Source organism: Gallus gallus, chromosome 1 (genome assembly GCF_016699485.2).
Source record: "Gallus gallus isolate bGalGal1 chromosome 1, bGalGal1.mat.broiler.GRCg7b, whole genome shotgun sequence".
Classification (NCBI taxonomy): domain Eukaryota; kingdom Metazoa; phylum Chordata; class Aves; order Galliformes; family Phasianidae; genus Gallus; species Gallus gallus.
This window is the reverse complement of record NC_052532.1, coordinates 15,513,355-15,539,600: the sequence shown is the minus strand read 5'-3', so window position 1 is coordinate 15,539,600 and position 26,246 is coordinate 15,513,355. Positions and strand designations below refer to the sequence as shown.

General features: G+C 47.6%; 1 protein-coding gene and 1 long non-coding RNA gene across 3 annotated transcripts in view; one reads left to right on the top strand and one right to left on the bottom strand.

The window, feature by feature from the left end:
• Positions 1 to 2,845, bottom strand: part of KIF21A (kinesin family member 21A) — an 84,379-nt gene extending 81,534 nt beyond the window's left edge. The window contains exon 1 of the mRNA XM_004934759.5: positions 2,680 to 2,845. Coding sequence (XP_004934816.2) covers positions 2,680 to 2,723 — 44 coding nt within the window. The 5' untranslated portion in view covers positions 2,724 to 2,845. The remainder of the gene's footprint in view (positions 1 to 2,679) is intronic.
• On the top strand, positions 61 to 26,133 carry LOC107051634. Of its 2 annotated transcripts, XR_006939845.1 has the most exons (5): positions 61 to 492; positions 997 to 2,511; positions 16,300 to 16,412; positions 17,821 to 17,933; positions 19,026 to 26,133. It is a non-coding gene; the product is annotated as an uncharacterized LOC107051634 (long non-coding RNA). The 2 variants fall into 2 exon arrangements; XR_005843503.1 differs by lacking the exons at positions 16,300 to 16,412; positions 17,821 to 17,933; positions 19,026 to 26,133 and having other exon boundaries at positions 997 to 2,584.
• The last annotated feature ends 113 nt before the right edge of the window (positions 26,134 to 26,246 follow it).

Genomic DNA, 26,246 nt, shown 5'->3' with positions numbered 1-26,246 from the left:
TGGAGACATTCCAAGTCCTGACCCCAACCAAACCCCAGACAGCTCACACAATAACTAAGTGCAACATCGACACACGCTGTGGCTAGAGAGGATCGCAATGGTCAATGAGAACCTACCCAGCCCATAAGAAGCCTGTATAATACATCGTGGCTGTGGACACCACTAACATGGCAAGATGCTCAAAAATTTGAAACTATAACTGACATCCCTTTGTGAACTTGATTCCAGAACTACCTGCCTGATGGCCTGCAGCATTTCAGAGCTTCCTCAACAGAAGTGGATCTTCATCTGCTGAAAAGACACTGACAGAAGAAGGCAGTAATTCCAGCTTTACAAAAAGAGTAGCTTTTCACAGGCAAAAGAAAAAAAAGAGTTCAGACAGCCATCAGGAGGGCTCCCCGATTCCATCTGAAAACAGACACTACGCACAGGCACACAGAGGAACACAGAAAGCAAAGCCCTTTGTTGAAGTTGTACGCTACTACCAAAATGGTGAGCCCACAACTCTTTCAGTGGAGGGTGCAATACAGAAGGAATTTTTTTTTTAATTGGGGAATTTAACCTTAGTTACTGGATTACCTGCCAAATTCTTTTCAGCTTTCATGCTTCACTGAACAGTATTTAGCTCATTGCTCACAAACCCATTATTACCCTAAAGAAAATGGGGAGCAATTAACATACTAAATGATAGCTTTAAGGTGGTGCTGGTTGGAAAGAAAGAAGTATTTCTGAATAGTGTTGTCTACGATTAGGTGAAATAAGCAGGTTCTGGGGAAAAAAAAACCAAAACAATTTGCTAAATCATTTCAGTAATGTCTATTCTACAACTTGTGATTAAGGCTCAAGCTAACACAGCTCTTCAGAAAGCTCAGGGCAAAATGCCTTTGAAACATCTCAGTTGAGTTACTACCATGTGGGTTGCAACCTAAAAGCTCCTTTTGGGCAAGCCTTGTTCAGAAAACATATATGTAACTATACTCTAAATCATTATAACAGCAGAGACCAAAGCTGAACTCAGCTCAAGTCCCCCAGAAGAACTGAAGAACCAAAACAAGAAGGAAACAGAATTCAGTAGTTTTCGTAATGCACTGCACAGCGCTGTGCTGATGCAACTGGCCTTGCAGCTCTACAGCACTACACGGAGTGCACAAAGAGAAACAACAGAAAAGTCACTGGCAGGGATAAAGCAGTTGTGCAAGGGTTTGTTCCTGGGCTCAGAAGGAGAAATCTCGCATGTGAACAGTTCATCTGACAAAGCAGACAGACAGGAACAAAGATGCAATCCCTCATTCCTAGCAAGCTGTACTCAGCTGTAGGACCTCAGCTATCCAGTTATGTTACAGAAATATGCCTTGCAACGTTTGGGATTTGTTTCCAACAGCTACCGTGCTCCACCGTGACGCAGCTGAGCCATATTCATTCACTTTTATCAACCCTCTGCCATCGATTATTTCTAATCTATTTATCATCTCACGTCTACAACCATAAAAGCCTATTTGCACAAGCAGCTTTCAGTCAATTCCCAGTAACAGCAACCCTTTGTAGTTTAAATGAACTCCTACACCACTATTTTTCTTGGCTTGAAGGATATTTAATACTTTCTTGAGCTGACAGAGCAGTCTGCTAACCTGCAACACGCTCTATTCTGGGGATCACACCTATCTCATATTTTCCTTTTTCAATACACAGCCCAACCGTGCTTTGGAATAATACCTCCCTGTATTCTGTGTGAAAAAGGCTCGGGTAGAAAACCACTCCCTGAGAAGCATCTCTCTGCACGGGCAGCACAACTGCAGCGTACATCCCATGTTATCACGCAGGGGCGGTGCCTGTTTACCAAAAGTGTTATTGAGCTGTTCCCCCCCAACACACCCACCAGCAGCAGCTCTCAGCAGCGTGGCTTATCCCTACGCCCTGCATGGCACAGCGACCCGCCTGCTTTGTCTCCCTGCGCAGCCCCTGCATTACCCCATAAGGTGAAGCGCACGCGATGGCTGCAAAGCCCAAATGGAGAGACAGACCTCGCCCAAGGCCCGACCGTGTGTGCCACCACAGCATCAGCACTTAACGCAGAGAACCTTCTTTAGAGGGGGGAAAAAGCCACCATCCCCATCCAGTACCACGACCCAGACCCAAACATGCGCATTCCGCTGTACGTGTGCGTGCGTGCAGCTCTATTTCCTCTTATATTTGAATTATGTAAAGGCATCCTGAAACTGAAGACATCCGTGGGCTAATCTGGAAGTTCTTCAAACGTAACATCTTCGCGTAGTAAACCGAGAAGAGCCGGGAGCTCGCTGCCGACCAGATTTTTATCTCCGATAAAAAGCGTCATTTGAATGAGCTGACGTTCCCGAACGATGGAAGCTCCGTTCCCAACGCGGCTCCCACACAAACCCCTGTTTGCTGCGAGCAGCCGCACGGATCGCACCGCGGAGCGCAGGAGCGGCTCCGGGGCTGTCATTAACGGGAGTGCGTGCCGAAAACGCGAGGCCGAGAATGACTCGACGGGTAAGGCGGCCTCGGGAAGCGTTTTTCCACCTTTCTGTCGCTTCCAAGGGAAAATAAAGAAGGCAGAAAGAGGCCCCGCGCGGAGCTCCCCGCGGCGACGCGCTCCCTCCGGGCGGACGCAGCTCCGCGGAGGGCCGCCCCGCTCCCCCACCTGCAGCCGCCGCTTACCTGACGGCCACCCGCACCGAGCTCTCGTCCTGGCCGGCCGACATGGTGCCGGGCGGCGGGCAGCGCCGCAAGCGGGGCCGAGCGGGAGGAGCTGAGGGCAGCGGCCGCGGCTCCCGCTCACCTCCCGCAGCGCCGCGCTCCAGCCATTTTAGGTGCCGGAATGGCTAAGGTAGAGCCGCGGAGCTCGGGGCGGGACCGCCGCTCCTCTGCCCCCGCCCCGCTGCGGCCCCGCCAGTCCCTGGGCGGGGAGCGCCGTCGCTCCGTCACTCGCTCCGGCGGTCCGCCGGCCCGGGGACGAGCCCCGGGCGCCGGCCCCAGCCCCGGGTCCGCTCCAGCCGCAATGCGTCACGGCCCCGCCCCGGGCCGGCAGCCGGCGGTAGGCACGGCGCGGGCACGCGGCCCGACGGGGGCGCGCGGCGCTCGCCCCTCGCCGCCTCCGTCCCGCCCGCCTCTCGGGAGCCGCGTGCCCGCCGGCCGCGGGGCTGCTGCCTCAGGAGTCCGACGCCGCCGCCGGAGCCCAACGCCGCCGCCGCCGCCTTCACTGAGCGCCGGCGTTCGGCCGCGAGCCGGGTGGGCGGGCGGCGTTCATTCCCGATGCAAATAGCATCCCTGCCGGGAAACGAGCCCGGCTCTTTTGCCCCCCTCAAACGCTCCGCATTCCTCGGGAGGGTTTTCCTCCCGAATAGGCCCGTTTGGGGATTGTAACGATACGCTTAACGAGGTCGCCGTGCGAGCGGCCGGGCACGCGGCGAGGGCTGCTCGGCCCGGGCGGGGCCCGCGCGGTGCGCTCCGGCGCGGTGCTGAGCTGCTGCAGAGGCGCTGCGGCCCATCCTGGCGGACAGCGTCGTTGGGCTATCAGCGCTTATTTACATCGCATTTACAAATCGAGCTCAAAATAACTCTTAAGCAAACGCGGCGAGCGCGAAGGTTATTACGCTTTGGCTCTCGCGGCGTTAGTAAAGTGGATACTTTCTTATCCAAATGTATCCGATGCTTCATTTCTGCTGACACAGCGCTAATGTAACAAAGGCATCAAAGCCGAATTTGCACTTGGGCAGCATCTCCTGCCGGGTAGGCCCCGGCACGGCGAAGCTCAGCGGCCTCACCCTGAGCGCACGTGTGAGCGCTCGCGTGTCCCTGGTCGCTTATCTCGGCCTGAGCGCATCCCTTCCTCTGCCTCTGCATTGGAAACGAATTCAGCTGAGCCGGGCAGAGCTCCTCCTATCACTCCTATGTGTGTATCACACACTCCTACGTACGTATCACGCACTATGACGGACTTTCTCTGTAGCCCCATTTCCAGCACATACACAGTCCTTCTGTTACGACGAAACGCTTTATTTTGGCTTTTCCTCATCCTTTGAATGTAAAAAAGTATTCAGCTATAATGTTTACTGGCTCGGGAAAATTACAATTCTCCCACTTTTTCTTTCTTAAAGTGTGGATGCCCTCTGCTCTCCAGCACCCTCCTCACCTCACTGAAGGATTAACTCCCGTAAATAAGGCACGATCCGTCCCATTCTTTCTCTGTCTGAGTATACAACCGGATCACCAATGTCGTGTTCATCTTTAATAAAGCCGTATCATTACGCTTACAGACTTGTGAAATCTCAAAGCAAAAGAAAGAGCCGTGGGAGTCCCATTTCTTGGTTCTCCTTGCCATGCCCACAACAGGACCTGCACATCTGTTCGCCTCCGGATCAGCCGTTCCCATAAAGGGGACAAAGTGCAGTGCCGGGGAGCAGCAGGAGAGCTTCCGTCTGCGATCCCTGCTCAGAGGACAGTGAGGGATGGCCCTCCCTGGCAGCAGCACTGTGTCACAGCTGGTGCACTTTCACCCCCTCCGTTCTCCTGCCACGTGACTCAGTGCCACGTACCATTCACTGGGGCAGCCAAAGAAAGCTCTGTGTTTGGGAGGGCAAGGGCGCTATGGCTGACAAACACAGGCACGTACACACACTCTGCCCAGATGCTGAATCTCCTCGTGGAGTTCCTCAAGCAAGCATCAGAAACTAGAGAGCCTAAAATCATGAGCTCAATAGACTGCAGTGCAATCAGCCACCCTAATGCCAAGCAGGTCCCACCTCGGTGTCAGAGACCTGTCTTGAACTACGTCACGCCTGTGGACTACTTGTCTAGGCCACGTCAACACTGTACCAGTTGATTATGAAATGGCCTAATTAGAGTACCGCAAGTCCACTTAAAATAGTAGAGCTTTCACTTTAAGCATTCCAACTGTGACAGTTTTCTATTGCTCACGAAGCCAGTTCAAATGAAAGTTTAGGAGTTTAGTTAGGGCCGTGCTAAGGGTTTAGCAATATCTTCTTTGACCTGCTGAAAATACCATTTACTTGTGAGAAGAGATTCCATTAGTGGAAATAATAGAATGTGTTAGAGAAGTTTGTCCTGACCTTTCACAACCACGAGGATCTGTCTCACAGTATTTTGATATTGTTTTGTTTTTATTTAAGATTTAATTGTACAAAAAAAAGGACATGGGGGTCCTGGTGGACGAGAAGCTGGACATGAGCCAGCAGTGTGCACTTCCAGCCCGGAAGGCCAACTGTGTTCTGGGCTGCATTAAAAGAGGGGTGGCCAGCAGGGAGAGGGAGGTGATTGTCTCCCTCTGTTCGGCTCTTGTGAGGCCCCATCTGGAGTACTGCGTCCAGGCCTGGGGCCCCCAGTACGGGAAGGACGTGGAGCTCTTACAGCGGGTCCAGAGGAGGGCCACTGAGATGATCAGGGGGCTGGAGCACCTCTCCTGTGAGGAAAGGGTGAGGGAACTGGGCTTGTTTAGCTTGGAGAAGAGAAGGCTCCGGGAACACCTCATTGTGGCCTTCCAGTACTTGAAGGGAGCATACAAACAGGAGGGGGGACAGCTGTTTACAAGGGTAGATAGTGATAGGACAAGGAGGAATGGTTTTAAACTGAGATAGGGGAGGTTTAGATTAGATGTTAGGAGGAAGTTTTTCACCCAGAGGGTGGTGACGCACTGGAACAGGTTGTCCAAGGAGGCTGTGGATGCCCCATCCCTGGAGGCATTCAAGGCCAGGCTGGATGTGGCTCTGGGCAGCCTGGTCTGCTGGTTGGTGACCCTGCACATAGCAGGGGGGTTGAAACTCGATGATCATTGTGGTCCTTTTCAACCCAGGCCATTCTATGATTCCGTGATTCTATGATTCTATGAATACCATATCAGATAATAGCCTCACGTTCATTATATAGCTGTCATGTTCTCTGGTGATTCTTATCCTAAGTAGTGGAAATGGCTAGGATATCAGCTTATTAATCAATATTGTCTTCTTGAATTTGTATGACAAATAAACTAACTACATACCATCCACAGTGTATTCCATAATTTTGGAAAGACGCACTGTGGAGCCTAAATGTATATGCAGACCCTACAGAAAATATGCATTCTAATGAGCAATATCTTTTTCTTCACATTCGTATGATTGTGGGGAAAAAATGAAGAGATTGGTGCTCCTCATGTAAGTGATCACCTATTTTCTCTATAGGCTTCTCCTTGCCTGAGGCTGTCACAATTCTATAAACTCTATGACCCAGCAATTAGTGGTATTCCATCATGTCTGACACAGCAAGGCTGAATGGACTCTGGGTTTCAACAGACGTCGCTGATTGAAATCAAGTCAGCAATATTCACTCTCTAGCAGTAATCACTCTATATTAATGAACATTAAGCTCTTTAACACTGAAGAGTACAGCGCTTCCAGGTTAATTCTTGGCAAAGTCAAACCTCTGTTTGCATCTCTGTGGTGCCTCAGGGTTTCACAAAACTTAAGCTTTTCCACAGCCATCTCTTCAAAGATCTTCTCCCCCTGCTAAACTGAACTTCTAGAAACTGCTGCAATTTGATTTTGATGGATTTGCTTGAAGTAGGTTTTTCTTCACTGGCTTCCTTACTTCAAACTGCAGGTCTTTGAAAGTAGTTAAGCTTATTGAAGACATCTCAAATGCTTTCTATTTTCTTCTCACCACTCACAGAGATTTTTGATAAAGCATAGAGGAAAGTGCTAAGCCACTCTAAAGTGACAGGCAGGAAGGTACCATGGGGGCCTTTGGTTCCAGTAGCTGCTGAAAACAAACTGCTGAAGAAAAATGTTTCTTGGCTCGCGATGGGATGGGGGAAGGTACATTCAGAGTTGAGAAGGAAGAAGGGAGTGCAAGATCATGTTTGCATAATCAGAGAAGCAGCAGATAAGGAAAGGAAACAAGCTGGTTTAGCATAGACAACTCTGGATAGAGGGTAGTAGAGAAAACAGAAGGGATGGGGTGGAGAAGGAAGAGGGATCTCTGGAGTCAAAGCCAAGTGGTGGCTCTGCAGGGTTGTTCCTGGAGCTCAGGAAGCACTAGGAACCTCCAGAGCAAGAAAAAAAGGAGGTGGATCTTTCCTATCTACCTTCCAGAAGCTAAATGAATCAGAAAAGAGAAAATACAATGGAAAGAAACGTGACTAAGGGAGCATATCTGGAGCTGAGAAGAAGATTCAGTGGGAACAAAGTTGCCAGCTGTACAGTCACGTTCAATGGAGAAATAAGAATTTCTTCATGAGCTGGTGTTTTCCATGCACAAAAACTGCACTGCATCACTACACCACTGTTAACAAAACAGTACAAAACTGTAACAAAACAGTCATTCTCTTCTCTTTGCAGCTCAGTGTGTCTGTGCTATGTAACAAAAATGTGCTGATACACATACACTTGTTTCTCTTTCTTCAGGACCTAAAATATTGAGGTAGCTTGCACTAGTGCAACTGTAGTCTACACTAAGATGATTATACCAAGACAGATGTTTTGATACACATGTATCAAAATACACAGCATGTAGCTGTGTAGCACACATAAATTGCTGCTGCTAGACTAGAAGAAAATGAAGAAGGCTGAAATACATCTCTGCAAAAATCCTCCCCAAGAGGGATCATAACAGACACATGGCTCAAAGATGCGCTTGTCTAGGATGAATTTGCCTTCTATGTCACAGTGTTTTAAGAATTTGTTTGTTAACTGAAAGTTGGAATCAGCTTTTTACAGCAAAATCCTGTAAATGCACCCTGCCGATTGGAAGTCCTTTCAGGTGTTACAGAAAGGATGTAAATAATGGAGGAGAGGAAAAGATAGATCAGACAGTTGTGTTTACAATAATGTAATTCATTTCAGTGATTTATGATAGCACTATTCAAATCTGGCACAGTATCAGGAATGTTATAACCCAAGTCTGAGAAGGATGAAGTCTTACTGTGGCTCTGGTCTATTAAACACCTTCCAGTGTGTACCCAGTCCCTGCAGGGGACTCTGTACTGTGGATCAGAAGTGTGTGTTTCTAAGCCTGATGCTTGGGCCTGACTCACTGATGTGTTGATAGAAGCCCAAATTCTACTAGATCAAGATGACGGTGTTGTGCTTTCTCCATGCTAATGGGAAAGTCTTAGAAAATGCTCCAAGGAACAGCATATTAGGTCAACTGTCTTACAGGTTTGAGCCAAAGCAAGCACAGTTCTTCTCATTCCTTGCACGGGGAAATTGAGGCAAGAAGAAAATGAGAATTGGAGATGTCCATAGAAGAAATGGGTGTTAGAGCCAGTTGACTGGGCTGATTCAAGGGCCTGCGCTGGTGTTGTTAGACCACACCTTAATGAGATGAATTATTAATACAAAAGCTGCACGGGAAATTCATTTCTGCTGCCTCTCACCACAGCCAGCTGTTCAGACTTGAATGCATCAGAGTTGCACAATACCAATCTTGCCTTTAGGATACGGTTACCCAACATGATGGGCTTTTCATAATATCCCTCCCAACAGTATCCTCATCTTTTCTCGGTCCTTCACCCTTCCCCCATCATCATCACGCTGTCAATTTTGGGTCCAGACTGCGCTTGCAGAAGGTATCAAAAGGCAGCAGTCCCACACACACAGTATCTGCGGTGGCAAGGCAGCCTCCTGTCAGCAGCTGTGCCAGTCTGCTCTAGATAAGGCAGAAAAATTAGCTCACACGTTTAAACAGCAAGCATCGAAACCCTGGCACATTCCAGATTAAATCAATTTTAAGTTCTCCACCTCTGGGAAAATGCTCTGATGAAATTAGTTCCAATGAGGTCAGGAAAGTTTCCGTTTTCCTGTAGAGCCTGCTGACGGCTATTAGTAGAGGTAGGTCAGCGGGCAGATTTAGCATGGCCCTGGACTTCTGTGCTGCTCTCACAGACCTCCTCCTTTATGTACTCACAAGACACAGCGTGTTTAAGCCCCAGATTGTGAGTTTCTTGGGTTTGTGCTTGTTTTACAGTTTTTTTAAAGATGAAATCCCATTTCCTAATTGGCGTCCTTAGGCATTACCGCAATAAAAACGATAAATGGTAATAACAAAAAATAAGGATGGAAGACAGGTGAAGAAATGTCTAATTGCCTGCACAATACAGGGACCACAAGCCACAGGCAGCACTGGAACTTGGCGGAGAGCAAGTGGGTGGTGTGTCACCTGCAAAACAGAGGGTTGGGCAGGCAAAGAATGGGTCTTGCGAGAACAAACTGAGTGTCTTCAGCTTGATAGCATCATGGAATTTATAAATTAAGGGATGACAGCTGTAAATTAAGCATGGCACAAGTTGTTTCATTCTCCATATGTATGCAGCCTGGCTTGGCACTCTCACAAACTCATGAAATTAAAATAAGTAGTTGCAACAGAGGTGTGACAAGCTTCATATAAGAAGGAGTTTCCAGGTAGAGCTTGCTATGGAGGGACCACTGCTATAAGAAAAGAACTGTAGCAGCAACAGAAGCCACTGCTCCAAGCTCTGTGGCAGCCCGCAGGGCTCACCTCTCCTTGCCAGGAACATCTGTTCTTCCAGCTCTGTGCTGGGCTCTCCTAGCCAAGGCAGAGATGAGGCATCACCTTCCTCTGGAAGAATGCAGCATGTTGAGCTTTGCTCTCCTTAATACTTATTGAAAGTAGTTTTCATAGCACTCACTGCATATGTATCGCCTGGGAATGTTTGGGCCGAAGGATAATAGGCAGAACAGTGAAGGACTGAATCTTATTTCAGTTTGTTCCCATGGACAAGGTGCAAGTGTACAGTTTGCTGCTGAAATGCAACAGCATGTCCCTGCACCACAGCAACAAGCGTCTGGAATCTGTTGCCACAGGAGGCTGGGGAAGCAGACTATTAGCAGGCATCAGAAGGGATTAGACAAGATTTGTAAACAACATCTCCATTACCAGCTAATAAAAGGAACAGACAGGTCAGTGCCTGTGATCTCAGCAGTCTGGGCTAGAGGAAGTAGTCAGGTACATGTTCAGGGACCTCACAGGCCTATCTGGGGCCTTCAGATCCATGCCTTGGCCAGTCTGTGCAGGCTGCTGTGCAGCTACGCCAGGACCATCACCACTGCTGGGCACATGTGGCATTTTTGGGTTTTGGTCTGACCCAGTAGGACATCCATCTCCTGTGGTGTGGCTGGTTAAAGTGCCTCAGTGGTGCTCTTCCCATCAAAGTCCCATGCAACCATGATGCACATGAAAGGAAACTGGCTTTAACAAACCATTCACTTAGGCTCAGAGAAATACCAAGGGATGGAGAAAAACATAAGATTCTGTTACTACATTAGGACTTAAATAATTGTTTGGATTAACAATTTGGAACAACACCAAAAGGGCTCGCTCCATAAAGCACACAAAATCAGATAGTCTTCAATTTGACACTGAAAGAAAGAGTGAGCAGCCAACCAGCCATGACTTTGCAGCAATCTCTTTTTCCAGCAGAAGGGTCTGATGCCATTTTACTTCTCCTCCCATCATTTCTGAACATTTCTATGGCCCTTCTCGGGAGCTTTTCCAGCTCTATCCTCCCTGAGACCAGGTGGCTGCACTGGAAGCTGCACACATCATTAGGTGCACCATGGATATTTACCAGAGCACAGCGATGCGCTCTGTTTTTCCCAGTCCTTTTGCAAACAAGCCCTGAGATTGTGTTTGCCTGCTTGATGGGCACTGAGCTGACATGCATTATCCCTAATCTAACATCTTTTTTCCTGTACATAATGAACTCTTTTTTTTATTTTTCAGAATGAAAAATTGTTTTCTTCTCTGTCTTTGTGTTCAGAATTTCTTTTGCTGCTCATTATCCATGAGTCGCTCTGTACCAGGAGATCTTTCTAGATCTTTTTGTAACTGCTGCAGTCATTATCCCTTTGTCTGCCTTGTCATGGAAAACACAGATTTCAGCAAAGATTCTCATGAGACTGCTGATAACAGCACTGACAGATCTGTACACTGACAAACCAGAGGCTGCCCATAGTAAACCAGCAGGAATGAGGAAGCATTGTAATGACAAGGGAAAAGACTTAAAATAACTTTATATATAAAGGCATAGCCAGCTAAATAACAGCCAGAGAGAACGTAACTAAATAAACAAATATTTGGAGGGAATGAACAAAGGGTGGGTTAGGGTGGAATGCAGACCATGGCTGAGAAGAGCACAATGGGAAAGGCAAAATGGGCTCGAGAACAGATTTCTCAACAGTGACCTGTATGCACACAGGAGAGAATCGCTCAATGGAAGTAAGATTCCCTCATTGCCACAACACTGCAAACAGCACTGGGAAAAAAGAACCTGGAGCAACCTGACTGCTCGCCCTCATGGCTGTCTCCAGGCTTACAGAAGATGACTAAACAACACAGGAAAGCATTGGTTTTCACTTTATATTTCTGCTTATGGGTTTTCTCTTGTTTGAGCCAGGTCCTGTTGGAGTAAATGGGGCACAACGTCATTAAGAGAAAGGAAGGAAGGAAGGAAGGAAGGAAGGAAGGAAGGAAGGAAGGAAGGAAGGAAGGAAGGAAGGAAGGAAGGAAGGAAGGAAGGAAGGAAGGAAGGAAGGAAGGAAGGAAGGAAGGAAGGAAGGAAGGAAGGAAGGAAGGAAGGAAGGAAGGAGGGAAGGAGGGAAGGAAGGAAGGAAGGAAGGAAGGAAGGAAGGAAGGAAGGAAGGAAGGAAGGAAGGAAGGAAGGAAGGAAGGAAGGAAAGGAAGAAGGGAAGGAAGGAAGGAAGGAAGGAAGGAGGGAAGGAGGGAAGGAAGGAAGGAAGGAAGGAAGGAAGGAAGGAAGGAAGGAAGGAAGGAAGGAAGGAAGGAAGGAAGGAAGGAAGGAAGGAAGGAAGGAAGGAAGGAAGGAAGGAAGGAAGGAAGGAAGGAAGGAAGGAAGGAAGGAAGGAAGGAAGGAAGGAAGGAAGGAAGGAAGGAAGGAAGGAAGGAAGGAAGGAAGGAAGGAAGGAAGGAAGGAAGGAAGGAAGGAAGGAAGGAAGGAAGGAAGGAAGGAAGGAAGGAAGGAAGGAAGGAAGGAAGGAAGGAAGGAAGGAAGGAAGGAAGGAAGGAAGGAAGGAAGGAAGGAAAGGAAGAAGGGAAGGAAGGGAAGGAAGAAGGGAAGGAAGGAAGGAAGACCATAGAAGAAAAGCCCATTCTTCTTACGCCCATTGAGTAGTAACTTAGAGAAAAGAGCACCACCTAGTGCTATGTGCTGTTTGGTGGTGCTGCGGTGTCCCATGCCCTTCTTCCTTCTGATTTCAGCGTTCTCCCACCGTGTGCTGCTCAGCAGCACGGAGCATCCCAGCTCCCGAGGAGGACAGCAGCTGGTTTGCCCAGAGCCCGACATCTCTCCGTTCTGTGCAGCCTGAATGAGGCAGCGCCTTGGGCACATGGTTAGCATAATTACGGTGGTTGCTCTGATTCATTCAGGCCGGATTCTACCGTCCTTACTCACACAGAGGAGATCTGTGCCTCACTGATGGGCCCCGCTGCTTTCACTGGACTGAAAGGCAGTAATCAATGCTCACAGAGCAGGCCTGGGAAAGCAGATGACCAGATTCCTGCACCTTGAAAAACAGGTGGTGTTCTTTGCCTTTACCTTCTGATTCTACACTCGTGCCAAGCTTCTAAGCTTGTCTTTACGCAGCTGAAAGCTCTGTGCTTTTTTATTGCCTTCTTTAAATCAAAATTTGCAGGAGGGAGATCTTCAATGAAAACACTGCTTTCCATGAGAGTTTCCATCCTTCGCTGTCATTAAGATGGACCATACGTAACCTTAACTCTTTTTGTCTGCATTTATTGTAAAAATCCACCTCGCTGCCTTTGTTTATGTCTTTTGGTTATTAATCCATACAATGTTTGTATTCATATTTTTAGCACTGAACACCTTCCATTCTGACTCACAGCTTCACGTTTTCTGTCACAGTGTAATTAAAATATCCCAAGAAGGGAAGAAACAGGTGAATCAACTCAGAATGATTCTGCATCAGCTGTCGTTATGTATTATGTAAATAGGTCCAGACTTGAAGATACTTGTAGCATTGGCTATGTGGGTTAATTTACATAAGGATGTCTATAGTAAAATGTCATTTAAATGTCTTCTTCCATTTACATTTTTGAGTTTCCTGAGTGATCTTCATGAGCCATGCTACCATGGCTAGATTCAATTAATCTAGTAATGGGTTATGTCTTCTACCTATGAAATTATTCAGCATTGCACCGTACATTCCAACTGGTAGATGATAAAAATCAGCTCTTCAGATTTTTTCCACATCCTCTGATTTGGAAAACAAAACCTCTTTTCCACAGAGGTTTTTATTTCTACGTCATAATCCTACTTTTTTTTCCCCTATCCAGCAGTCTTCTCAAAGGATACCCTTCAGCTGAGGAAGAAATGGTTTGGGTTATCCACACCTCCCTGCCATGTACCTGCACCTTCACTGCTGCAACCACTGCCACCCACAGATACCACTTGTGACCATTTCTTACCCGGGACAGGATTTTTCATTTCATGTTTTCAGGTGACTTGGTTTAGATGCTTTTCTTTACAGGAATGCTTTTCTTTTACCTTGAATGAAAGGAACCTTGATTTATTCTGATGCATTTATGCCCTTTACTAAGAAAGCCAGCAGAATTTGCATGTACTAGTATGTATATGTGGACATACACATATGCTGTTAAATAAGAGTGGTACAAAGTGTGAGTTATTATAAAACAATGATGGTTTATGACCACATAGTGCCCAGTTACTGCTTGGGCTCCATGGAGCATCAGTGAGGAGACTGCCTAATAAACCTGATGCAGGATGACTGTAACCATCCTACTGGGAAGGTTTCTCTCTTGAAAATATGCGTGCGATATTACATGAAGGACATTCTCATTGTATCAACACTCCTTGGCTCTAGAACAAAGACATGTCATGGCACGGATGTATGCTCATTAGAGTACATATACATAGGGCTGATTTCTTTAACTGCATTCACCATTTACTGGTTAATGGGAACTACCAGCCAGGTACATCGCACCGTATTCCCAAGGATGCACTGCTCCCTCCACAAGCACACACGTGAGAAATGGGCTCCCAGGAGCTCACACTACAACGACATGGGACATGTGCAGTGCTGAACACACATCCAGATCACCAAATATACACTCCTGACCCAATGTGTCCAAGAAACACCAATCACTGTGGCTGTGCTGATGTCTGTGGGTGAGCAGTGGTTGACACTGTGGCTCTGTAAGGGATATAGTGTCTGTGTGATGTCATGGGATGAAATAAGTTGGAAAAGGCTGGCTCTGGTTTTACATCTTTCCTGTAGTAACAACTGTGGGGAAATTGGGAGTGACTGCAGGGAGTGTTATCTCATTACACGTGGGTTTGATTCTGCCATTGCACTGAGCAATAGAATTTAACATCTATTCATTATTGCACTCGTGACAACATAATTAGCTAATTAGTAAGGACTAATTGTTAAAAATACTGTATTGCAGCTACACTAAATAAAATAGCCTGTGTACTTCTTTCTGGGAGAGTTATGAGTGCATGCTTTTCTCCTTAGGAATCAAACAGACTCCTAGGAAATAAAAACCAAACCAGCAATTCGAAACCAATTCACACTCCGCTGTGACTAAACCAGGGGCAATAAGGGACTGGCAACTGCACAAAGGTTGGGTTTATGGCCTCGTGCAGGGTGCAGAGCGTGTAGCCAGGAGCAGGCGAGATCCCTGCTGGCACCAAGGGTTCAGCACTGCCTTCCACAGCCTGACGCCAAGGTTTGGGTTTACAAGTAAAACAAAGCCACCAGCCCTGCCCTTCAGGCTGAGTGGTCCTGCTGCCCGGTTGGGTCTGCTGGCTCCACACATAAACCAGAGGCATCTCCGGGGGCTGGGGAAGGAAACCTCTGCCTCTTAAAACAGAGCAGCTGTGTTCATGTCAACCTGGAAGGGCTGGGTTCCCAGGACACCTCTTTCTTTTCCTGTGCCCACTCTGGGGGAGATTCTGCAAGGGTAAGGCCCTTTGCAGACAAGAAATCAGAGTCCAGCTGTGCTTTAGCCACAGCTTTTGCAGGAGGAAACAAGTGACAGCTATTTAAAAACTGTGACAGACCAAAGATTTGTTTGTTCCCAGACTGATCTGTTTCTAGTTATGGTTTTGTTCTGTGTTTTCAGCTGGCATATAATTACCATGAATTATAGAGCAGAACAGGGTGTGTGTAACCACACCTCGAACAAGCTGGTTCTCATTGGCTTGAGCAACGGCTGGAGCAGCTCAGGTTCCCAAGCACGGCTTTGAAACACAGTCTGGGAGGCCTGTGCAGAAAGCTGGGGTGCTTTAAAACTGATCCAAGTGACATACTGTACCCCTGCTGACACTGATAGCGCACACCATAGCTCTTTAATGAGCCCTGAAGTGCACATAGAAACAGTAAAGCTCATGCATTACAACAATATTAAAGAAGATACAAATACTTGCTGACAATTACTTTTAGCATATGCCTGTTAAATCCTTCTTTTCATGTTTGGGCAGGGAAAATACCCATCTTGCAGATTTTGAGCCAGGACTGTATCTCAGTTTAGGCCTTGGACTCCCGTAGCAGAAGTCTTTCATTCATCAGAAGCCTCCAAGGAAGCGTCCCAGAGGCTCAGCGCGCAGGGGATTTTAAAATGGTGATGCTGACAAATGCTGAAGCACAGACCAAATCTGTGGCTGAAGTGCTCAGTAACAGAGCACGCTGGCAAACAGCCACCCGTCCCACCTGGCTGGGAATCGCTGCTGCTGCTCCAGCCAAAATAAGAGGTATCTCATTATCACTGGATAATAAGTCCCATTATTTACGGCAATAAAATATGTAGGGAATATATGTTGACATTTCGCCTTCCAAATTACTTACTTCAGCACAGATCTAATTTTGCAGGTAGGAAAATACAACCATGATGTAGAAATTAGTCTGAGAAGCTCTCACTGCTCGTGCTTCTGGCTGACAAAGCAAACTGCAGAGAGTTAAACCTGCTCTCTATGCAGAAGTTTGCAGGGATGGTTGATGGGCGCGGGACATGATGAAGCCTCAAGGCTCTATAAAGAATATTTCCATGCTGATTCCACTACCTTTCACTACAGGAGTTAAGGTTTCCAGACTGAAGGCCTTAAGTCAGTATTTGAACACTGAATTAACCAATTTACATGGGAAAACTGGCCACATTTGACTGCTGGGTGAACTGTGGGACAAAGTTCTGCTTCTCCTGCCTCTTTGTTCAAGATGAAGTGTATGACACGGAGGCCTGGAAATAGGAAATGTTTTGTTTTCTCCACAGTGACTGGCTGAACCGCAGAACTCCCTGTCGTGAGATATTCCTCAGACCGAAATCCAAAGTAATACTCGGAAGACAACGAGGACTTCCTGTGCAAGGTACTCCTGCTGGGTTAGGTAAGCGGCTGAGCTGCTAGTTGCCTGTACTTTGCAGTGCAGAGTAATAATTAACAGTGATAAATGAATACACATGCCAAAGTCCAAGCCGCATAGTGAATAACTGCCATCGTAGAACATGTCCCCTGTGGGCAAATTCTGATGTAGCTGTCAACACAGGATGTCAGCTAAGGCAGCCTCTGACCAACCATTCAGAGTCCATTCAACTCCTTCAGACACCAACCGAACTCAGTGCAGCCCCTCATGCGCTCAGCAAACCCTGAGTGCCATAGGGGCCAAAGGAACCAAGGGCATGCTGCCCTTCACTTGGAGGGCAATTCCTGCCTCGTCTAGACCAGGGAGCCCCTTTGCCATGAGAGCCTTTGTACAGCCTTTTCTGCCTAACCCTTAAATTAGGAGGTGACAAAAGAGCTGTGCTTAGTGCCTGTGGGCCCAGCACCCAGCTGCATAATGCACACCACTGCCCCGTTCACAATTCAGTCTTCAGCATAACCACCTATTTCTGCAGGATGCTCCACTGCATGGTCTGCCCTTCCTGTAGACCTTCTGTCTGAACTCGTAGCACTTCTTTTAACCCATCCATCACGTTCTTTCAGATGAATCTGAACTTTTATCCGTGTTGCTATCTTCAGCCTTGTGCTGAGCTATCTTCCGTTGCCCAACGTGCTTTATAAATTGATTTGTGGGTAGCAAACGCTGTGATTTATGTGCTATGACACAGCCCCCTTCTCAGTTACCAGTAAAATCTTGAGAAATCTCTTCCAGGAGGACTGAAACTTGCCAGCGTTGGCTCAGTTCGAAGACATATTGTTGCTGTTAAATGACGTAGACATAGATAAAAGAAAATGTTTTCTTGTTCTATTAAACATCAGCATTGCCATTCTTGTAATTTTATCAAGAAAGCCAAAGATCTGATGTTTTTCACAGTGCCTCAGCTCCTGCATGCTCATAATTATGCAGGAGTAAAACCATTCCATGTTTTAAGTTCTTTACTATGAGAGTGGTGAGGTGCTGGAACGGGCTGCCCAGAGAGGTTGTGGATGCCCCGTCCCTGGAGGTGTTCAAGGCCAGGTTGGATGGGGCCCTGGGCAGCCTGGTCTATATTAGATGTGGAGGTTGGTGGCCCTGCCTGCAGTGGGGGGGTTGGAGCTTCATGATCCTTGAGGTCCCTTCCAACCCGGGCCATTCTGTGATTCTGTGATTTTTGTAAAAAAAAAGTATCCAACACTCATATTCACAAAGCATAAAATCTAGATTAGCCATATTTTGAAGGCTCAGAAATCTAAAATACACAGATAAAAATATCCAGTATTTGTTGTTTTGTAAGAATATTGCTATTTTCAAGCAGAGATTTTTGAGGTGTGGTGTTAGCAAACCTGAAATCTTGCTACATTCCTCTTCACCTAAGTATCACAAATGGAAACAGATGATGCAAGTCGTCCCCAGCAAGTAGCACCTGGTCGTGAAGCATGAAGAAACAGGTTTTGAATCACCAAGGAAATGGCATCAAAATACACCCCGGTAAGGACATGCTGGGAAACCTTGCATCACATCCCATAAGTCGCACGGCCAGCTGGCTGTAGCATGTGACAGCACTGCTCTGAAAGACATGCCTGTGGAGCTTTTGGATGCTGTACAGGTGACATGCCTCAGCAGTTGTGCCAAGTGCTCATTTATCCTCCTCAGCGTCCTGTGTACAACTGTGTCCACTGGATGCACAAGGTAGACTCTGCCAAAAAGACAGACACCAAAGAACTTTACTCGTCTGTTTCCCAGGCTGCAGCAAGCAGCGCTGTAGGAACATTCCTGTCTTGCCATTGCATTCAGGATACATGTTTAATCACATGGGACATTTGTAAAGATTTATACAGGTGTCATTCGTTGCTGGGTGGTGCTGTGTCCACATGAGACACAACAGTACATCTCAAAATGCCTTATTAACGGACAAATAAAAAGTAACTTCACGTCAGTTTGAGATAGTTGTCAATGCACCAGGAGCCCTCATGCACCACTTTGTGTCTCAGCCACACAACAACCAATTAGCTCAGCTGAAGTCCTGCTCTGGGAACAGTCTCCTCATGGCAGAGAGGAGCAGACTGCTGAGGGTGGCCAGGGCAGTCAGTCCCCATGCACCACACACTCACCACGCTCATGGCTGGTTGTGCTGAGGGGTTGCACAGAGGCTGTGGATCTCCTCACTGGAGATGCCCAGAAGCCGCCTGGCTGTGTCCCTGGGCACCCTGCTCTGGGTGTCCCTGCTGGGGCAGTGGTTGTGCAGAGGGACACAGAGGGCCCTGCCAGCCTCAGCCATGCTGTGGTTCTGTGGTTCTATGGCTGGACCGAGGAGGTAGGCCTGGAACAGGTGTCTTCTAGCATGATGTGAGCATGCAGGAAGCATTACAACAGCACTTCAAAATGGTGTTTCCATGGTCATGGTCAGATGTGGGCAGAGATACTCAGGAGGTGTCTGGTGTCCCATAAGGACCAGAGCTTTAAATATGCTCCATACATGGGTTCAAAAACAGGCGTTTAAACTATTTTTGGCCTGAGCAATGCTGATGACGGCTCTATGGATCGGGGTCTTGAATTCAGCCTTGTTCTAATGATTTGCAGGAGGTGGACAGCCTCAGTGTGGGATGGAAGCAAGATCTCCCCACAGCCAGAGGAGTGGATCTCCAGCTGTTCTACCTCACCTCTGCAGTTGGTTAGCAAGTGGGGCCCTGCCTGGCAGCCTCACTTCTCTGCTAGCTGGGGAGTGGCTCCTTAATCCCATTCTTGCTTGACTTCATGGCAGCCCTTACACAATCCCTGGCAACACTGCCAGGCATCTCTGTTATGTGAACACCCCCAGAGCTCTTCTGTACTCAGCTTGAAACAACTTCAAAGATGCACTGCTTCTGGCCTTCAGAAGAAAGTTGCTGCTGCCCTCAGAGGGGTAGCATTCCCTGGCTTCCCTCCTTCGCGTTTCCCTTCCCTCAGCCTCTTCACTTTCTTTTCTCTCCTCTCCTCTGATCCCCTCTTGGATGCTGATCCTTTAACCTCACCAGCACAGAACTGGGACCCACGTATTTCTCCTCTCCGGGCTGCTTCCATCTTGGCAGAGAGCCCCAGCAGGGAGGCAGGGGGCACTGGCAGCCTTCCTCTCCCAGAGGCCTTGCAGAAGGACACCCCACTACCACTGCTGGCCTCTGCCCCGTCCTTTGCTGGGGACAAGAGGACAGGGCAGTGAGGGAGAGGCCAGGCTGAAAGCAGAGCCAGTTCTCACCTCTTTGATCACGAATCTTGTAATGGTTGGATATTTTTTTTCCTGGAATTCCAGTTCTGTGGAAGTAAATAAAGAAGAAAAAAGCAACCCGTGTTCATGGCCAGAGAGTAAAGACTGAACATGTGAAACAAACGCAGCGTGGTGAGGTGGGTGCATGTTGCCACTGTTTTGGTGCAGCCTCCTTTTAGGGGCACCTTTCCTAGCAGCTCCTCTCTCAAGAGAGCCATCCTGGATGTAAGCAATGGGGCTCAAAACTCAGTCAATAAAAAGAAGAACAAACAACTGCCCACAAGGGGAAAAGAAATATTTTCCAAAATATCTGACCCCCCTTATTTCTTTCTTTCTCCATGGAAGGATAGGGTTGGGAGCATCAGGAGCCTTTTCCCTCTAATTCTGGCTGTCGTCTTCAAATCCGCCGGTCTGGGGACAGACAGACAGCACCAGAGATCCCTGCAGTGGGGATCTGTCTGAAGGGGAGCTCTGTCGGCCTCAGATCTGTTTTCTCTGGAAGCCTTTCTGGGCTAACCTCTTCAAAGTGCAGGAGGGAAACACCATCTGCCTGCTGGATTAGAGGAAGTATGAATGAGATTTAATTAAGATGATTTTGCCCTCTAGACAGGTTGTTTAAAAATTAATTTTACCTCTCCTTTCCCTTCAATTAAGCTTGTAAGCTAGAGGGAGCAGTGCACCCTGAAATATTGATTCTGCCTCTCAGATTGCAGTGACCTACATTTGGGGGTGCTCCGTCCACCATCGGGACTGTCACTGTCCTGCACACTGAGCATGGGAAGAGCGATCAGGCTGCTGGCTTGGGTTAGATGCAAAGCTCAACACGAATCCTTTAATTTCTTTTAAATACATCATGATTCATTATCTCAGGCAGGATCCTATATCAGGTGCATGAAGAAAGCTTTGTGAGAGGCAAGCCGAGGTTGGCTGATCAAAGCAGTGCCCTAGGCAACATGAGAGAGCTTCCCAGCCAACTGCATCTGGTTTCTGCAAAGGCAGACGGCTTCGGTTTGACTGCTGGGATTGACTGGAAGGAAACTTAGATGTGTTTCTTTTTTTTTTTCCCCAATAGTTTTTCCCCCTCAGCTTATCAGTCATGTCAGCCCTACACAACAAGGAATAACTGAAAACTTTTGGCTTTCATCCACACCTGGGAAGCTTACATCATCCTCATGGAAGGCTTCAAAAGTGTGGCAAACAAGGAGTAAAATATTGGCCTGGCAAAGATGAAACTCTTGAGAAATGCCCTGGTTTCTGAGCCCTGCCCGTAGTTCTGCTGATCAGGATGCAGATCTGCTCCAGCTAAGTAATGTAGCATGCAAACAGGGAGAAAAAAGAATTTGGGAAGGAATTATGGATCTGTGAATAATTTTGACTTCAGCTCTCACCAATTATACGTGCCGTGGTGTATTGCGTGTTGAGTCACTCCCAAGAGTTGCCGAGTACCGTAAATTTACATTAATACAAAACATACTACTATGCGCCTTCATGATGCTGAGGGTCACGAACATCACTCTCATTTTATGTCCTGTGATGGCAATTTCTTAGTCCACTAAAAGCAAAAAGAGCTGCATATGTTATCACCAGAACACACTATCTTGCTTTACAGGAGATGCTTGCCAATAAAATTATTCCAGCTATCCACACATTCCAGTCTTTGGCAACGGAGTAAACCTTGGCATTACCACGTTGATATGAGTCTGCAAACTCAGCAGTAACATGAGTTCTTGCAAGTTCCTCCCTAAAAATCTAATCAGCATCATTAAGGAAACCTTTTGAGAACAGACAGAGATGCTTGATGACTCTAAGGTTCATGGTCCAAGCTCTGGTTCTCTTGGGTTTCCCTGACATGCCCAGCATTTCTCCAGGAAGGAATTTGGCTTCACTGCCCTTTGTGATGTTCAAATCTTTGTCACATTTCCTTCATGCCAGGAGCCCAATGGTCCGGAGTTCTAGCAGCACTTTTCAAAGAGTATTACTGAGGCTTAGCATCGCATGTAAAACAGTAAATCAGAGCCTGTAAGCCTGCACAGAAGTTTCTGTATTTGGGTCTGATTCTGGTGCTCAGTCACACCACAACTGCAGACAAAACTGGATGAGGAAAGCTAAGCAAGACAAGGGTGCTGAAGAGCCTTCCCACCTCCTAAACATTTCTGTATGCTGGTGATAACATTTGTAGTAAAACTCTTAAGACCATAAGGTCTTCATGGCATGCTGCAGAGCTGTGTTCTTACCCCAACCCAAGCACCCTGTGGATGAGGACTCAGCTTCAAGTGCAACAACGCAGGTTGTTCTGCACACACGCCTCATTCTTTAGAAGGTGTTGTTGTGTCTCTCGTCTCCACCCTCAAGAAATCCAAAAACACTTGAAAAGATCATAGCAGTCAGATGAGATTAGAGAAGAAAACCAGATTATGGCCAGTTTAAGACATGTTTGGGCGGGTGGATGAAAACATCAGAGATCTCCTGCCCACGCTGCAGGCCGGCATGGCAGGAGTCAGCTCTGCTCTGCAGCCCAACAGCATGTGTAGAGCAGCCCATCACTGTGCTCAGCCCAGCACTGGGTAGTGCAGTGCTCCTGCATGAAGAAGTGCCTTTTCAAGGTGGGCAATGCTGGATGAACGTGCATTCATGCATGGGCCAGCTGGGCGCCTGGGCAGGGCAGCTGGAGTCTGCCTGTGCTTGCCCCCTACAGAGGCACTCTCCTCTGCTTAGACATCTCAAAATCTGCACGTGCCAAGCAAGGAGTCCAGCACTTCTGCGGGGCTGTTAGTTCTGTGGGACTCATAGATGATGGCTTAAAGATTTGAGCAGGAGGAAGTGCTGTCAGACGAACTGGAGATACTCAGTCTTTCACAGCTCCAGTTCTTTGGCCTTTTGCTCCCAAACTGCTGAGCAGCTTTGCAGTTCTGCAGAGCTTGGTGCACTCCCGAGCCATCCATGCAGGTGTTGGCTGTGGCCCTGCTGACTTCAGCAGCGCTGCTCCCATTCTCATAATTACTGCAGGCCAGGAGGGGCTGTGTTGGCAGCGTGTAACAGAAGCCTCAGTTACCATGAAGCACATCGAGCAACGCCCTGCCTCTAACAGGCCCTTTCTGTGGGAGCACCACAGTACCCATCTGGAGAAAACCTGTCCTGGCTTCGTTCTAGCCCAGATTTGTTTGGCTGCAGCTTCCAACTTTGAATCTCCTTCGTGCCTTCTGCAGCAGCATAAGGCTCTGAATTAGCAAAGTAAACACACATGGCATTACACACAGTGCTTTGAGCGTGGCCTTGCATTTCATAGCAGACTAAGCAGACGTTTGGTGGTGCAGCCCTGAGGTATACCCTTGGTGAGAGCCTGCTTGGCCCACCTGGTTGAGTTTGCTGCAGCGTTCCCCTTAGAGCTCCAGCTGTGACTGGAAACTGACGGCAGAGAGGGAGTTAAAGCCAAGAGCGAGAGGATTTTAATGAAATAATCCTTGGTGAGGTTGCTCAGGTGCAGGCACTTTTGATAGAGACCCCTCGCCTCCGTGGCTGCCTCCTCCAGGAGCAGGGCGAGCCGGCTGGGGCTGGGCCCTGTTGGATTAACCAGTCCACGGCAAATTGGCCAGACCACAGCAGAATGGCCCGGCTGTGGTCGAGCAGGCAAGGCCTGGTGTGTTTAAGGGAACATCCAGCAGACTTGTGTTTAAGAAGGAAGCACTTTCAAATACCTTTAAAACGGATGATGCCATCAGGGTTTTCTCCTGGTTGTTAATTAAACCTCTCAGACAGAAGCAGGTTTTAGCCAGTGACTGGAAGGAGGAACTTGACCTTACTTTAGAAGCCCCTGGAAGTAAGACTTCACAGAGGAAACACAGTCATTCTCCCAGGAATGTGAGCCTTGCCTCAGCTTTCACCTTCTCATGAAATGCAGCAGTAACTCCTCTTTTTTCACCCCTAATAATATGTGACATGTCTAATAACCAGAGTCCTTGTCCTCTGATGCTCAGCTGTGAGCCATATGGCACGCACATAAGTGAAGATTAGTGATTAGACAGGACTTGAATTCAGTAACATGATTACAGTATAAAAATAGGCACGAGGCTGAAACTGCACCACTGTTGTGTGCTCATTTTGCACGAGCAAGAAGATGGAGATTTTCATCATTTTATTTCTGTGGCTACCATTCCATACAGAATATAAAGGGATTTCTGGTTGAATAGTAGAGGTGAGACGTTTAATTATTTATGAATCACTTATATTTATGTGCTACCTATAAATACTTCAGAGCACATTATGAAAAGTAACTGTGTGCTTTTGATGACCCCTTTATGTAATTGAAAGGGGATTCTGTGTCCTTCACAAGTCTCAGCTCCGCCACCCTTTCACACCACCCTGGCAGTGCAGGCATGAACTGATCTGGGAGGAATCTGCTCAGTGCAAGGATGTCTTACTATGAGCAGATGCCAGCAAAGCCCCGCTTTATCACCACAAGCTGTTGCACTTCAGTACCTTGCATTAATACCTATGGTGGCTAAAAAAAAACACACAAAAAAAAAAAACAAAGCAGGTGCATCTGACAGCATCTATCAGCCATCTCTTGCTTGTTCTCTTGGCATGAAAGGCACACACCTCCTGAGGATGCTGTATGTCTCTCTGGGACATCTCCTGGCATGGGGCACCAGCACGGGGGTGGTGAGACCAGCCAAGGGCTGCACCCAGCCCAGCGGGGATGGAAAAGTAGGCCAGAAGGGTGGGGAGGGAAGACTTGGTGCAACCCATATCATAAAGATAGAGATCTGCAAAAACGAAACACAGAAGGCACCAACTGATTGAGAAGTCTCTAATAAACTTCATGTATTTATTGCACTGCGTGGCTAGAATTGAGGAGAAAAAGGTTGTAACTGAGATACGGAGCACAAGAGTATTGGAGAATTACTGAGTGTGACTCTTTGGATTGTTTCAATGCTAAATAGGTTGGCTTTGCCTGACATTTACAGTGAAAATTATGGTGTCAATTATAGTGAAAATAATATTGGTTTCCCAAAGACCCAGAAATCATTATGAATCTGATCTGTTTGAAATGCAGCTCTAAAGCAGTGCCAAATGCTATTACAATTTTCATGCTAAAATCAAACAACGAATGAATGTTTCTGCTTCTCTTGACACCTACGTTACACTACAAATGCCAGCTTGTCTCTATGGGCTTGATGACAGCAGACACCTGCATCTCTGTCCTTCCCAAACCCCTTCTCCTCCAACCAAGGATTACTGCATAAACAGACACCAAGAAATATGACATGCTACTTCACGATTATTTTATATTTAGGCTAGGTTTAATTATTCCCTTTGACTTCTGTAAAAAGAGAGGAAATAAGAAAAAGAAGACATCTAACCCCCCCAAGGCAATTAAGCAACATTTCTAATTCGAGAATCATTTCTTGTGTGAGAAAACTTGTAAAAGATGTTGAAAAATCCTGATTTTTCACTGAGTTTTTTGTTTTGAAACATGAACGTAACTGACACAAACCTCCCTTCCAGGTGCCGAAGCACAGTCTGCTCCCTGAGCCTCAGCCCTTCAGCTGGCACATGCCAGGGGGTCTCTCCCTTGGGCTGGCTTTTCCAAGCTCACCCAATCTGGTTACTTGCTGGGCCCCAGCCCAGGCCCAGCCGGCTCCTCAGCCCAGGACAGCCACCAGTCACGATCTCTCTCCTTTCTAATTACCTCTTTCAAAATGGATTCTTCGCACACACCGAACTTGCATTGGGTGGGTGCAGTATTCCTTACACTTCACGGTCTTAGACGGCCTCATTTACATGAGGTTAAAGCCACTTAATTTAAAACATACAAAGCAGGTGCCGCAGAAAGCCATAATCAGAAAGAAGGCCACGGAGAGACAGCGAAAGGTGTTCTGCCTGATATTCCCAACTAACCAGAAAATTCCAGCTGTGGGAAGCCTTTCAACACCTCAGAGTACTTCCTGAGTCTGCATTGCCCCCAGTGTGAGTCTGTGCAAGCTCACCCTGCTGCCCTTCTCTTCTGGGAATGACCCCCTTGGGCCAGGGCCCTGGGCTCCACCGCCCTACAGCCAGCACACACATTTCTTGTGGCTCACGTCCTGGACTGTGCTGTCGGTGCTCTCAGAATGGGTGCACTGGGAGGGAGGCACGGGGAGAGGCCTTCAGCCACCCCTGAGCATCACATCATATCACAAGAATCAGACAAAGAACACAGCAACAGAGCAACAACAGAATGACAACAACAGAATCTTATGAAGATCACAGCAAGTTTGTGGATGATACCAAACTGTGCTGTGGTCAACATGCCTGAGGGATGGGTTGTTATCCAGGGAGACATAGATAGGCTCAAGCAGTGGGCTCAGGTGAACCTCATGAGATTCAACAAAGCCGAGTGTGAGGTCTTGCACCTGGGGATGTAAGGACAGAGCACAGCCCTGATGAAAAGACCTGGGGTACTGTGGATGGCAGCTGGACATGAGCCAGCACTGTGCCCTCGCAGCCCAGAAATCCAACTGTACCCTGGGCTGCATCAAAAGCAGCATGGCCAGCAGGGTGGGGGAGGTGATCCTGCCCCT